The 14,949-nt window shown below is 42.0% G+C and overlaps 1 protein-coding gene across 1 annotated transcript in view; it reads right to left on the reverse strand.

Moving 5' to 3' along the window:
• Positions 1-5,311: 5,311 nt before the first annotated feature.
• The window catches only part of RIPK4 (receptor interacting serine/threonine kinase 4), a 72,201-nt gene continuing 62,563 nt past the window's right edge, over positions 5,312-14,949 (reverse strand). Inside the window, exons 6-8 of the mRNA XM_086935440.1 lie at positions 11,764-11,870; positions 9,207-9,468; positions 5,312-8,428 (exon numbers count right to left, since the gene is read on the reverse strand). Coding sequence (XP_086791566.1) covers positions 7,377-8,428; positions 9,207-9,468; positions 11,764-11,870 — 1,421 coding nt within the window. The 3' untranslated portion in view covers positions 5,312-7,376. The remainder of the gene's footprint in view (positions 8,429-9,206; positions 9,469-11,763; positions 11,871-14,949) is intronic.

Consider the following 14,949-nt stretch of genomic DNA (forward strand, 5'->3'; position numbering starts at 1 on the left):
CGATTCTCCCCTAGTGTCAGTACGCAGCATGTGCTGTAATTTAGGGACTATTTCCCAACTTACACTCTCCTGTTCTTTATGTCCCCACATAACAAAACAAAAAAGCTATAACAAACAAACATTAGAACAGGCAGGAGGAAGTTGACAGCATTGCAAGCACTAAAAAAATTAGAAGACATTTTTAATCTGGTTGTTCAGTTCTACAACATGTCTTCTTCGTTATATACAAGGTTACAACAATGCTTAGAACACTTTATTATAACTTTTCAACATGCTACACAGCAGCCATGATAATCTAGAACACAGCTTAAAGATATTGACAAAGTGAATAGCTCTGGCTAAACACGTATAAGGTCCTAAAGGCGAGATCTATTGGCTATGCCAATGCTTCTTTCGGCCTGCTACAGCATACGCCAAATGACATGGGTCAGCCCACATCAGCCATTAGCTGACTTCACTGTGAGTGACAGCATTCTGCTCTTTCACAAGGATCGCATGATCGCCAGGGACTACGATGCCAATGTGTCCTTTTTTAGACTCATTTTTTTTTTTTTTTTACCTTTGGCCAATATTTTTTTTTATAATGCAGAGGGTCCAGAAGCTCCCTCAACAATAAATTTTTACAAAAACATGACAAAACAAAACAAGAATTGACAAAGCTAAAAGGATGGTAGCCAACACCAGATTTGTGTTTTTTTCCACTCTTCCTGTTTTTACATCCTAATTAGTATGCAACAGGCGATAGTCTGTAACAAAAAGGAGCAGTCACAGTAGTGAGGGAGTGGCGGGAATTTCAGCTGAATGCGTGCAACAATAAGGTGAAGAGCTTGCCAAGTGCAAGACACATGATCTGTCTTCTTGACAATGATTCAACTGTGGCAAGGCTGCGGTTTAGAAAACATTTTAATAAATTTGGCAGGAGTCCCCGAGCACTGATGTGAGATAACCGCATCCAGATAGATATTAAATTCTTATTTTTCATCTGTTTCTGACCTCGTTGAGAGTTGTGCCCCTGAAGCAAAAGAGCTGACCTCATGCTTCAGCAAAGGCATTGTGTGACATTGTGCAGCTGGAACTATACAACAACTGCATTTGTGCTTTAAAATGTACCTACCTCAACCTTCTTATACAAGAGTAAACCTGGGCGTAGTAGTATGCTACGTTCGCATAGCGTGCGTAGTTTGTGCTACTACGAGAACTGCAAGTAGCACAGTTGGCCACCGCGAGCGAGCACAATCAACATCCCCGCGAGACTTTGTCCTCGTTCGCAATCAGCAACATCAAGTTGCCGATGGAGAGCGTGGAAAATAAACCTCCCGGCGAGATTCTCAAAGCGGGGATGTCAGGTTTCTGATTGCGAGTGGTTGCGTAGGCTCGCGACCGCTCGCGATGAGAAACTACCAGTCCGCGTTGGGAAAGTTGCCGCTCGAGTACAAATCTACTTGAAAACAACCCCTTGTACTGTGCAATATGCCGTATGCAATGATTGCATAATGCGGACAAGCATCCGGCACTGTGCAATCCGTGTGAACAGCATTTTCCCTACCGCACTACACAGTTCGCATAGCGTGCGTAGTGCGCAACGCGCAGCGCAACTACGCAAACTATGCCCAGGGTTATACAAGAGGTTGGTTCCTCTGCACGCTGTACACTTTCAACTGCATTTATGTCTCAATGCGAATCTTACAACAAACTACTTCAAGGTTTTTCTGCCTTCGTATACCTTCCATCCCTCATTTTAACGCGCGTTGCCCTACACCTCGGCTCTCCACTGTGTTTGCCTATAGTTTGAAACACACTCCAGGGACTATGCCCAGCAACCCTGTCATAAATGTCAGTAAACAAGAAGAGTGCTCTCTCACTTTTCACGCCTTAACCATAGACCTTCTTTCTTACTGGCCTACCCACAGTACCATTTCTATTAGCTTCCCTGAAGCTCCAAGGTCACCGAACAACCCTCCTCCCAATAACCACTTCTCACACATTCCCCCCCACTTTGCATTACCCAAACATGGTACCAATGTAAACTTGCTGCAGGCTCCCAAAGTTCTTCACTCTCTCTTTGGCATGACAGATCAGTATGTAATAAGAGATGAATGTGCTTAACTGACTTGTATAAAAACAAAAAAAATAATAATGGAGCCCACATCTGGTGCTGTGGATTGCTGGGATGTCAAATACCAAGGAGGCTAAGGGGGTCATTACAACGTCAGGCAGAATAACTTCCACCCGACACAGACTTGGTTATGGGACTGACCGACAACTAATAGATCAGTTGCATTCCTATATTTCACTATAGGAGCATGCATTGCGGATATAAAACTAAGTAATGCATGCTCCCATAGTGAAATGGGTGGTGTGGTTCATCCCTGCACCCTTTGGCAGGCACCTCAAGATGCCTGCCACAAGCAGCAGGGATCAACAGGGGCACCATAGGTGGCCCCTTGGCCTCCAACCGGATGCCGTGCACCCAAGGGGGCCCTGCTGTGGGGTCCCAAACACGCCTTCCAACAGTTTCCATGTCGGACAGACTGGCATGGAAACCATGATGGAAACAGGCATCGTAATTTCAAGGGCAAAAAGGCCCGCTCGAGATTACTACCAGTCTTCTGACTGGCCGACAGGCTCTCCAAGCCCATTGGAAGCCATCCGGAATCAGCGGTCTGTTTCCTTTCAGACTGCCTCCATCATAATGAGGTGGTCAAAAAGGAACCAGAGCAGCCAATTACGATGCAGCCGTAAAGGCTCCGACGATAGGTCTAAGCTTATACGAGCCACATCAGTCGGAGCCTTTACGAGCCACATCGTAATCGGCCCCTTAGTCTTGGTTTCACCTCAAACTCTGACACCACTCTAAATTTCCTCTGTCTTTATGTCGCACTTAAGGATTCTGTTCCATCCCCGCTTTCTCCCATTATTATTGTCTTCACTTTTCTTTTTTCTCCCTTTTCAGTCTTTTTTTCTCTGATGCTAAAAAGTAATTCCCAGTCCCCAAAAATGTGTGCCACTACCTTCTGCAACCATCGATACAAACTAAGCACGGTTTAGGTAAGTTCAATGGTTTGCTTTTTTAAGAGATTTACTACAATATGTCACTCCCAGTGGTCGGGTCAGACTAAAACCGAAAATAGTCCCAGGCACCGAAATGGCTCCATTAGTAAATCAGATAGCTAAAAAACGGCCCAAAATTTTCAGATTAGGGCAGTAGTGTTCTTTTTTTTTTTTTTAAGTGTTAAAGGATAAAGTTTATTTTTTTTCAAAAAGTAGCAAGCCTATAATATAGCAAGGCAGTACACATAGCAGAGAAAACAGCACAATCATTAGTATGATATATTAAATATCGGAAAAGGCTAAAAGCAGAGAGGAAATTAAGATAGAGAGTAGGAAATAAAGAAAAATGAAAAGGCAGATATAAACAGGGAGAAAATGGCACTTTAGTGAATCCTGAAACAAACCCTTGATGCACAGGGGTAATAAAAGCCTAAAGTTGGGCCACAAAATGCTAACCAACATATTAATAAAACAATGCAAATAATGTTTGACACAGTCAAATGTAAATGGAAATGTACAGGAATTTATATAGCGCAAATCACCGAGCGGTTTCTAAGCGCTTGCTTAGGGAACCCGTCCTGGTATTCCCCTGCGAGATAACCCCGGCAGGGTATCCGCAAGGTGAAAGCCAGGCATCCCGCCGCGAGGGGCCATTGTGGATTAAGCAAGCTATTGCCCAGAGTCGCAGAGTGTGAACCTGTGAATCGAGTAGACACCGGAGCGAGAATTGTCGAGTCCATGGACTTTTTAGGACTCAAGACCCCGCCGAGCCGGGAATTGAACCCTGGTCCCGGGCTGACCTCTGCTTCCAGGTCTGCCTTCTCTAACCAGTGAGCCACACTTCTCCACCAAGGAGAAGGAGAGTCAAGGAGAGTTAGGAACATTTTCAACTAATGGTTAGTGGAAATTGACAGCTAAAGCGGAGAAATCCAGAGAAAATGTTACTAGTAAACAAATGAGGTCTAGATTGATAGCAGGAGCAAGTGATTTAACATATGCTCTATTAAGTCTATGGTATAACAGATGCCACACCACCAGCAATTAAATGGAATTCTCAACCGAGTTTCCAATTTTTAGTTATTTGTTGAAAGGCAACTGCAAGTAATAAATCTAAGATATCAACATTTAACAAACCTTAATTCTAGTCATTCAAAAGACTTCCTAAATTAAAAAGTATAAAAGTAAATGCTACATGAGAATTAAATATTGCATTTATATGCTTCCAAACTTGCAGCCAACACGGATATATGCATGGACATGGAAATAAAAAGATTTTTAGGGCAAGGTAAATTGGATGGATTAAATTCATGTAAAGGAGTTGGTTTAACCAGAAGTCAATTGTAAATGGAAAACAACGTTTGGGCTGCATTAGCTGCCTGGGAAGATTTACGCATCTTACGCCAGATTTAATTCAATAAAGGAACTGAAATAGAAGTATTCAAGTCTTGTTCGCTTGTGTAATTTTACCTCTGTCTTTCCAAGAGTGTCAGAAGCATGAATGGTACTATAAATGCAGGATGCCATAGGGACAGACAAGTAAATTTGCTACTTGGGGTAGTAGTATTGGGCGAGTTGTTAAGATTGCAGTATGTAGTGGTATTTGAAAAAACCTGAAATAAATTAATCTAATGATTTACTATAAGGGAATGGGAGATCAAAAAGTGACTGAGGAAGGGAGAAGGAAAGAAAGGAGTTATTGTGGATAAGTTGATGCACATTGATCAAGATGATGGACGTGCATGGCCAAAGCAGTAAGTGACCAACACAGGCAGCAGGAGCTGTGAAAGGAGGGAGAAGTATGTGCATACCAGTTTTTCATCTCATCAGCAGTCTATGCCTCTCTCGCCCCCTCCACCCTTCAAACACCTATATCCTAGGGAGAGGCATTGGAGGGAGTGTGGGGGGCTGTACATGCCTGCCCTATAAACTTGACAGCAGTGAGTGTTTATAGTCTTCTGCCGCTATATGGTCTACAATGCACGGGTCAATATTACACTTTTCTAAAGCAATTTAAACCAATGAGGAAACACCATTGTTGGACTAACACAAGGTTTCCGGGAAGAAGAACCCTGCCTCAAGTGCCACACTAAAAATCAAATTTATAAATCAGGACTTCACAGCAGAAGGAGACAAAGAAAAGGGTTTTTAATAGTTGGGTTTGCGTGCTTAGTTGATACTCAATGAATTGCGAGTTGCAATAGAGGAGTTGCTAATCGCTTCCAATTCTGGTCTTGAAAATGTTAAATAAATGACACTCTAATCAAGGTGTGCACCTTTTATTAAAGGATTCATGCAATACATTACATATCAAGAGAACATGATATAGTTTATGGCAGAAAATCATTACAAGTGAACTTGAACTGGTGCATTAAAACATACACAGTAAAAGCAATAATTCACAGCATTATCTGTAATAAAATACATAAATAGATATGTACATATAAATACAGAAGTAAGTATTCATGCAACTTGCACAAGTACACAGATGTACGGTATACATGCAACTAGCGGAGATATTATATACACAGTATATTTGTATTAATCTTGTATCACAATTCAGCTTATTTTATGTCATTGCGCACTTTGACGTGAACGCAGTTGAAATATAATATTATATACTTTTGATATTGGATATAGAAGGAACCTTGCTGCTCATCGCCCAGCATTACTTATTCCATGTGGTCTTCAATGGGGACCAAGAGCAGGAGTGTCAGCAACCTGGGGGAATATATATTTATATATAGAAAAGATATACTGCATTACTCACCATAGTCCTTGGTGAAAAACAGTAGGGTGCTGCCAGAATACCACCTGCGAATAGATCCCATTCTTTTCTACTTTCGATTAAATGAACTGATTTAAGGACAGCTCAGATTTTTCTTTGAAAAAGGCCAGTCTAATTTTTTTTATAGTAAAAGTTTCCCAATACAAATGGACTTCATCAATGCCCAAAAGCGACACTGTCAAAGTATCAAGGTATACTTGACAAATATAAATATTGAGAATGATACTTAACGTATAAATGTTATTTATGTTTTTTTTTAAAGTCGCTGTGGCAATATTTATTCGTGGCACAGCACATATTACATTGAGAAACTGCTCATTCGAATTAAGTGAACATGCACATCTCTGTCACAAGTTTTAGAAGAATACTATTTGGTGGCTTTTTATTCATATCTACCTTTGTGAAAGAAAAATATGTAGTTATATTTTCTTGACTTGGTTCAGGTTTGTCAGCTAGCCACAAAGTGCATCAAAGGCATGAATACAAAGGACAACTTCATTATCCCCTTGTGAAGGCAAAAAGCCCAATGCATCCACTGCGAAAAAGGGTCTTGACAGCATAGGTATGGCCAACGGCAAATCTGGATTAAAAATGTACTGTGAACGAATGGGTGTATGTGGTTCGGTTCACAGTGTTCAAACTAAAAACAAAGCAAGGACTGATTGAGAGGACGTCCTGCATCAGCTCAAGTTTTTTATTCAGTGGTTTTATGGTTGATTCATAAAGCTGAATAAGTCCTAGAATGTCCAAAAACAGATCAGGTCACTGCTGGTGTGCAGGAGAACTAGGGGAGAATCTTCAGGTTCAAGCTATCAGTACAAAACTTGCCACTCAAAACCTCCAACAAAGATACAAGCTTGATCTCCTAGCCCACAACAGATTTTGTTTGAGAAATCCTTCCTGGATAAGCTTCCTGGTTTGGGACATTACCCTATTGGCTAGAATAGGAGTTCTGCATAAGAAAGTCTGCTCTGTGTCAAAGGGCACCGGTGGCAAAGCCAATAACACTTTCCACTTTGTCCAAGAGCGATAAAAATAGGCACTCTGGGATAAGTTAGTACACATTTCACTTTCCTTCTGTGGAGTCAACCATGGTTACATTAAAAAGTAATGTGAGTTTATAAATGTAGACATTGTTTAATAACTACAGAAGGGGACTGAATGCGCAATGTCCATTGGAAATGTTGCATAGACTGACATTATCTTACATGATTCTCTCGGATACCCAGACATATGTTGCATTACATCCAATTTACCACGGAACGTTATCTGACCTGCTCAGGTAACATCTATAATGAAAGAGAAAATAATGAACAAAGTTTCTTTTGAAATTCCAGTGTCTCTCATGTGAAGATGTTTACCAACGAGCAAAAGGCATCTCCTTCTACCGACAAGTGGATTCAACCACAATCCTTCCATAAAAAGTCCATGTAATGTCCTTCATGGGAACATCAGAAGTATTGAGTAACTGGAAATAGAGTGAGAGGCTGTATCATAATGCGGAGACGTCCCTGCTCCACATTCTAGTACAAAACGAGGCTTAAAGTACACTGCTTTTGAGTGAGGACAAAGAACCTGTACTACTGCAAAGCGGCAGCTGATATTGGGATTCAGCCTCGGACTCAGAAAGATGAACACTTTCTGAGCTCCCAAGATCATCTTCAGAGAAGACCCTCTCGGAGGGCAAGCACGTATTAGTCATCTCTTCAAGCAGTAGCTTAACAGTGGCTTTGTGTCCATTTAGAGTGGCCAGTAGTAAAGAAGTGTGCCCTTCTGCTGTAGTCGCTTCAATATCGGCACCATGGTGAAGGAGAAGTCTGGCCGTGCTGGTGTGACCCGTTTCAGCAGCCACATGAAGAGGAGTCTTGAAATGAGAGCTCCGCAAGTTCACATCGGACTGGTGTTGAACCAGTATGCGGGCAACTCGGTAGTGTCCTCTTTGTGCTGCCAAATGAAGAGGGGATTTCCCATTCACAGTCTGCACATCCAGGCTTAATTGGCTTACAATGTGCTGTTTCGCAAGGAGTTTTACGATGGGTAGGTGACCCTGCCAGGCCGCATAATGCAGAGGTACCCAACCATCTTTTGCTTTTACGGAAATGTCAACGCCCCTTCTTAAGAGAACACGCACTACATTCTCCTGCCCATGCTGGCATGCGACATGCATGGGTGTCCGTCCATCAAAGTCCACTTCATCCACAGACGCATTTTTCTCAAGTAGCAATCGGGTACTGGATTCGTCTCCATTTTGAGCTGCAAAGTGGAGAGCGGTCCACTGATCTTCATCCTTGACATTCACATTAATCTTCCTTCCCAAAAGGATCTCTACGATGCTTTTGAACTTCTTCTCCACAGCCACGTGGAGAGGCGTTGATCCTCTCCGGTTTGTCAGGTTAGGGTTTGCATTGTACAAGAGAAGCCACTTGACACATTCTTCTTGGCCAGCCTCCACAGCCAAGTGCAAAAGGCCTGAGCTACCGTCAAGGACCAGATCGACATCCTGAGGCTGAAGAATTTTCATCAGTTTGCCGGTATCCCCAGCCAGAATGGCCTCCGAGAGTTTTTTCTTTTGGAGCTCAGTTGCACCAGTATCTGAAAGAGATTAAAAAGGCATTAAGATCAGCGTTGTTCAATGGAGGAGCTGAAAATGCAATACTCAGCCATACTAGATCAAAATATTGGTATTTCAATGCTTAAAACTGGAAGGGGTTTCTTGGCCTGAAACCAATATAAACACTTAAGTCAAAACTATTACCAACTCAAACAGCATAGTACGCAAATTCCTTACAAACAAGAAGCATGAAGATACTAAGTGGTTGAAAGGAGCCAGACAATATACAATTTACCAAGAAGCATCTTCTGTCCATACAGCAATACTATGCTTATGGAGAATAGGTGGCAACTCTATTCAAGCAGGACACTTGTATGTGTGAGGAGACACATGAGCAATGGCTAAAATGATGTAGGTCCAGAAAAAGGCTTCTCTTGGACATTAGCAGGGACGCAGGATGGTATTAGTGCTCCAGGCACTTCCACTTAAAAAGTCAGTCACACACGTTCGAACAACTCATCTCTGTAACTTAATTCACATGAATAAGACATACCCAAGCATATTATATTACAGCCATCACTAGAACTTTTGAGTTCCTACTGTCTCAATGCACACCGTAACATTTGCGTTTGCTTGCTAACCACAGCATGATCTCCTTATGGAGTAAAAGTAAATTCAGTTTGGATCACTTTACGACTACGTATGGCTGTAAATATTTTGGCGTCTTACCAATAAACAGCAAGCATCACTACAAAAATGAACTATATTTTTTCCATTTTATCATGCATCGCTTTATTAAAGATAATCGCCACAGCTTACCAAGGCCATACGGGTCCTTCTCAAAAGACAGAGATAGTGAACCTCTGGAGGAGAAGGCAGAATCCACAGATGAGATCCCAGAAAGCCTTTTGTCGCTGGATCCAATATTGGAGTGAGACACCGAGTGACTGAGTCCTTCTGGACCCTCCATGGTCTGTGAAATTCCTGAATCTAGCCGAGACAACAATTCAGAGAGGCTGTAGTCCTTGTCAAAAGGCGGTGTGGACTGTCGTCTCAGCTGGGGGGACATCATCGGCATTTCCTACAAAGGAAGAACACGGACCTATGAATTACCTTGATTCATGAAGTTTTTTGTCATTTCATAAAGTCACCCTTGAAATGGCCAACCAAATTATAGCACATGACACAAGAACATCCATCTTCCCAGTGCATCAGTGTAGTCGATGTCGCAGTAAAACTGGGAGCAGGAGATGGGGCAAAAATCACCACCTCAGTGAGGACGGTTAAGAAACAGCCTCCAATTTCAGGGTCTGAAGTGCAACAAAAGGCGATATCCAAAATTTTAAATAAACCTCGAAAGGAATTTTTGTTTGGGGGTCTATTTTTAACTCAAACATGCAAAGCACCTATTATTATTTGCGTGTATCCAGTAGTTGAAAAACGAATCCAAGGATTCAAACATTGTTGCAAGTGTATGATATTTCAGGCCTAAGTTTCGAAAAAACTATTTTTCCTGATTCAGAATTCACTATTTTCCCTCTGTCTACTTGCAAGTCCACTTAGCTAGCTAGTTTGCATGTATGTGCATTTGTGCTAGGGCCCAGCAGGGAGGATCATGACAGGAAAAAGTCCCTTCCCGAGAAACAAGGAGGTAAAAAAAAATTGAAGACTGTGGCCAGCCAGAGGTATGATGAATACGGTAGGGTATGACCCGAGTAAGGGTCACAAGATCTGTGGATTGTTCAGTTCTGCTGGTGCCCTTACCACGATTTGAGATGCGGAGACAGAAGCTAGTCCATCTGTGGTTATGGAGCTGTGATGACCCATGTTTTGCTGCTGGAGGCACAAGATTGCTTAATCCCTGAACTTTTAAGGTTGAAAGAAGATCTGAAAAGTTTGCAGATCATAAAACTGGTGTAGTTTGTCTATGCTTAAGTAACACATGATGGATGGAATGCTAAACAATGCAAACATTCACCCCCAGTCACAAAGCTCTGGGTTTAATCCATCGTTCTTTTGCTCACCACGCCCAGCCTTCTATCAATCAATTGTTCTTTTTGCGTTTGACAATGTTTGAACAAAGCAGTTACATGGAGTTCGCGATGCTCAGAGAAGAACAATCCTGGAACTGATGTACAAATTCGGCCCATTCCTTTCCAGAACAACTATCAGCAGCTTGGCTCTGTTCAAATCATCAAAAACTATTTAAATATTGCATGACACCCTTGGCTGGTATCTTAAACTCCTACAAGACAAAATATCACATGCTTGCTGATTGTGCACTGTGGCAAAAGTTTGGAAATGAACCTTGCAGCCGACCTCCCTACCTCTCTCAGATTCAGAGTTGTATGCAAATTAATTGACTATGCCTAAAAGCTGAAAAAACATAAAATTGTGCTTCTGGGCCCTCTCAATCCAGACCGCTCATCAGAGGAGCAGTGTAACGCCCACAAACCAATTCCCAGTGGGAAAAGCATGCAATTTGGGTGCGATAGTAAAATGGCATCTTTCATTTAGTCCCATAAAATACATTATCTGAAACTGCAGCATGTAGGACTGTGGAGAGGGATCCTACCACTGCACTCTCTCTCACAGGACATCACTTGAATCCTCACCATGGTTAGATCACATCTGGATTATTAAAAGAGCAGGTACACTGGTGACCTCAGCACCTCTCTCTCAAAACTCTACAGGGTTTAAAACGAGGCAGCTCGCCTGTGGTTTAGCCTGAAATTAAACAGAGGCATCTCAATGGTTTGTAAATCCCTTCCTTGGCCACCAGTAAAAGAAAGGTTGTGTCCTTTGAAATACATGCCTCATGGTTGAGGATTACCTTGAGACATCTCCTCTCCAAAAGGGACTTGGCCCTGCAGGTGAAAAATTGTTTGAAAGGCAAATCTAGGTGTTCATCGATTGAGATTATAGTAGTTATATATAAAGTATCAATTCTTATATTAGTTGCCTTTCAAAACCTCAAGATTCTTATATCATTCAAACTACTTGTGATTCTTATATCATTTCAGTCAACAGATTTGGCAGATGGAAAAAGTTCAAAAACCTCACCTTTCCTACTTTTTTTTTTAATTTTGTTGTTGAATGGGATTTGGAGATGAAATTTTTCTCTCTGCCCCTAAAACTCCCAGAAAAAGAGGGGGGGACGGGCGAGCTTGCTTGGTATTTTATTTCAGAATGGTTATTATTTGCAATCGAGCACTGTATCTAGCGACCAGAATTACTGATCAACTCACACGTTTGCCATTCACACCAATTGTGGACTCCCAGCAACATATCTATGAAAAGATAATCATCAGGGGGATGTGAAGAGTCAGCAGCAGTTACCTCCGATTTTATAATTTCATTAAACGGGATAAGTTACCTCTGAATTGGAGTCCTGGTAATTCTGAACGCCGAGGTCCTGCTGCATGGTTTCTCTGTGCTCCTCTTCCAGTCTTCCACACAGATCCTCAGTCTCAGACGTGATTTCTACACAAACGAAAAAGGAATTGGTTTGAGTGACTAAGAAATTCTCACCCTTCTCTAAGAACACACTCATCGGCAGAGTTACTCATTGCAAACCACTGGAGCCAACAGATTGAAATAAGATACTGTTTTACTATTATTTCAGATACATTAATTCGGAGTTAGATTAATTTCTGATTATCATAACTTCAGATTAATCGGACAGGCTTTTTTTGTCTGTAGGTCTACTTTATTTAAAAATAAAAAAAGGCTTGAGAAGTCCCTTAAAATAAAATGTTTAAAGTAAATATGCATACATTGAGGAGAACTACTTTGAACTCCTTATGACCGAAGGGAATTGCAGTAGTAGGTTTATTGTATAGTTAATAAAATCATTACATAAAAACACCAAAAGTACTGATAAATCATTCCATTAGAACTTACAAACATTCTAATAGTGATAATGTAAAACAGGATTACTACATTTATAATCCGTACACAAAAGAGGGAAAGCCTCACAACTGATTAACTGCTATCATTTTAAGAGGTCAAATTAATTGGTCTCAATATATATCAAAGTGGAAAGGGATCTGCACCCAGGTGAATCGGTGCAACCCTTGCATCACATGGATATGTTAGTAGGATCCTCACCCATCTTCACCTAGTGGAATTTGGTGGACTCCATGCGGTTTGTAAGCGGAGCTCTTACTAAAACCTAAGTGTAGGTTAATGAAGCCTTCTGGGTTCCTAATTCTGGTTTATTGATAAGGTCCTTCAGCTGGGATAAAAGCAGTGTGATGTTCTATGAGTGCAATGACCCCTAACATCTATAGCTCAGTAAGGTCGACATGTTTCAGCCTGTTACCAGTGCCACTCAGGGTCAGCAGGCTTTCTTCAGGACCAACTAAATCTGATGATTTTCTACAGATTGTGTTGCATACCAACTCCTAATGCTGGCTTACACAATACGCTAAACATGAAGAATGCAGTCATACAGACCACATAGGACCTTTGCCTTCTAATGCAGTGGCGTAGCGAAAGCGGAGGGGGCTGCAAGGTACACAGAGGGGCCCGCTCCGTAGTTAATCCGGAGCTCTCAGGCCCGAGTACTGTGCTGAGGGGCCCCCTGTGTTACGCCCCTGCTCTAATGGCCTGACATGAATATTCAGGCTCCATAAGGTAGTGGGAGTGGGACGATCCCAGGTGTCACACTTACACCAGGGGACATCGTCCTCTCTTGCATCTATTCCGCTCCCCGGACTCCTCCAACGATTACTACATTTAGACAATTCAAAAGTAATCATTTGCCCAATTTCCCCTTTCTGCGAGTCTCTATTGATGTCAAATGGAATCTGCCCAGTTTTATAGTTACTGTCAAAGTCCGTGTGGCCAGAAGATTCCACGATGTTGTGCTGTATGTGCTGGGACCATAAATTGTTTAACATTTATTTAGTCCTCATAGTAGAACTAAAGGGGTTTGAGAGTAAAGCATAAAACATCCAATTTTACTTAAAGTGCATTGTCTATCAGTCCCTGATACAATGATTTCTTTATTTATTCTCCACGAGCGTGCAGTAAAAGTGCAGGTGCGGTTAAATGTTGTGATTTTACTTTAAAGTGCGTTTTTGATCTTTGTTTTGACATTATGCTCCGTCCAATACATGCTGGCACCCACTTCGTCCTAGTTTTTGAAAGTTCCTTAAAGTGCGTTATAAGTTTAAAATGATCCCGTGTTACTGAAGTAAAAGACCCTTAACCAAAATGTCTCCTTTTTTTCTTTTTTTTAATATTTTTATTTATCATTGCAAGAGAAACATACATAAGGAAAGAAAAAAAAAGACATAAGACATTCATAAAGCATTAGTACCTTATATAGTAATTATTAGTACAGAGGGACACTTAAAAAGCAATCCATTTTACCAATATTCAAAAATAACTAAATAATGAATGTAGCCAGCAGAACACAAACGATAATTTTTAACTTGAAAGGTCTCCAGATTTTCTCTCTTTTCATCAAAGATTGAGGTCCCCTTAATTTTGCTAATGAAAGCTCCATCAGTTGTATCTCCTTGCTTAAAGCCCACCATTCCGAGATGTGCGGGGGATTAGGAGATATCCATGTCCTAGCTATGACCAATCATGCACAAGCCATTAAGATGGTAATGAGGTCTTTAAATGTATTACTTATGTCCTGCAAGTCTAGTAAAATCAGCGGTGCAGTAGGTTTTGGGCAAGTTATTTGTTTATGGGAAAGAATGTCTTCTATTTTTTTCCAAAATTCGGCCAGGGAGGGGCATGAGAAAAACATGTGCACAAACCAAAATGTCTCCAAGCTGATTCTTCACCAGACTCGGATATTTTGCTCCCCGACAGGCTGGAGGTATTGAGGCTCCACTCAGCCAGGAAACGACAGCATGCCTGCAGGTACGAACACGCAATTGTCAAAAAACAGTGGTTTGAGTAGCTTCCTTCTTTGTCCCGTAACTGCTGGACAGGTGCAAAAAGTGTGGGCGATTGTCTCGGATTTATAACCGCATAAACCACAACTTGATTGTGACTAACAGCTCTTCCATGTCAGTAGGAGGCCTTTTGTGTCAGATCGCCCGAAGCGAAACAGCATAAACAAGAGTTTCAGAGCCGGAGAAGAATGGGCTATCAAGGAACTTCGGGCTTCAAACTCTGATATGTGTTGACAAGTGTCCAAGCGTGTCGTCTCTATGCAAAGGAGTTCTCTGCAGTGGAGACAAGGACTTTGCGGAGGCATTGCTTATTCCAAAGAAGACTGCTCTTTCCATGGGACTTGTCCAAGATGCTTTAAAGTCAGGAGCTTCTATTGCAACCCTTGGTAGGGTCTCCAAGGTTTTTCTTTTTTACCATCTGCGCCTCTATTTCCAACCAGCACAGATTACTCAGGGAGCCACTCGCTGAAGCACGGAATGGCCAGCAGAAAGAGGGGCTGCCGTCACTCACAGCAGGGGCGGCTCTAGGCTCATGGTGGCCCTGGCAGGGAGTGTAGGTAGGGGGCCCCGGAAGAGGGGGTCCGGGCAGGGCGGAGTGCGGAGGCCAGTGAAGAAGGGGGGGGGGGGTCAGGGTGTTTTGAAGA

Source organism: Lissotriton vulgaris, chromosome 8 (assembly GCF_964263255.1).
Source record: "Lissotriton vulgaris chromosome 8, aLisVul1.2, whole genome shotgun sequence".
NCBI lineage: Eukaryota > Metazoa > Chordata > Amphibia > Caudata > Salamandridae > Lissotriton > Lissotriton vulgaris.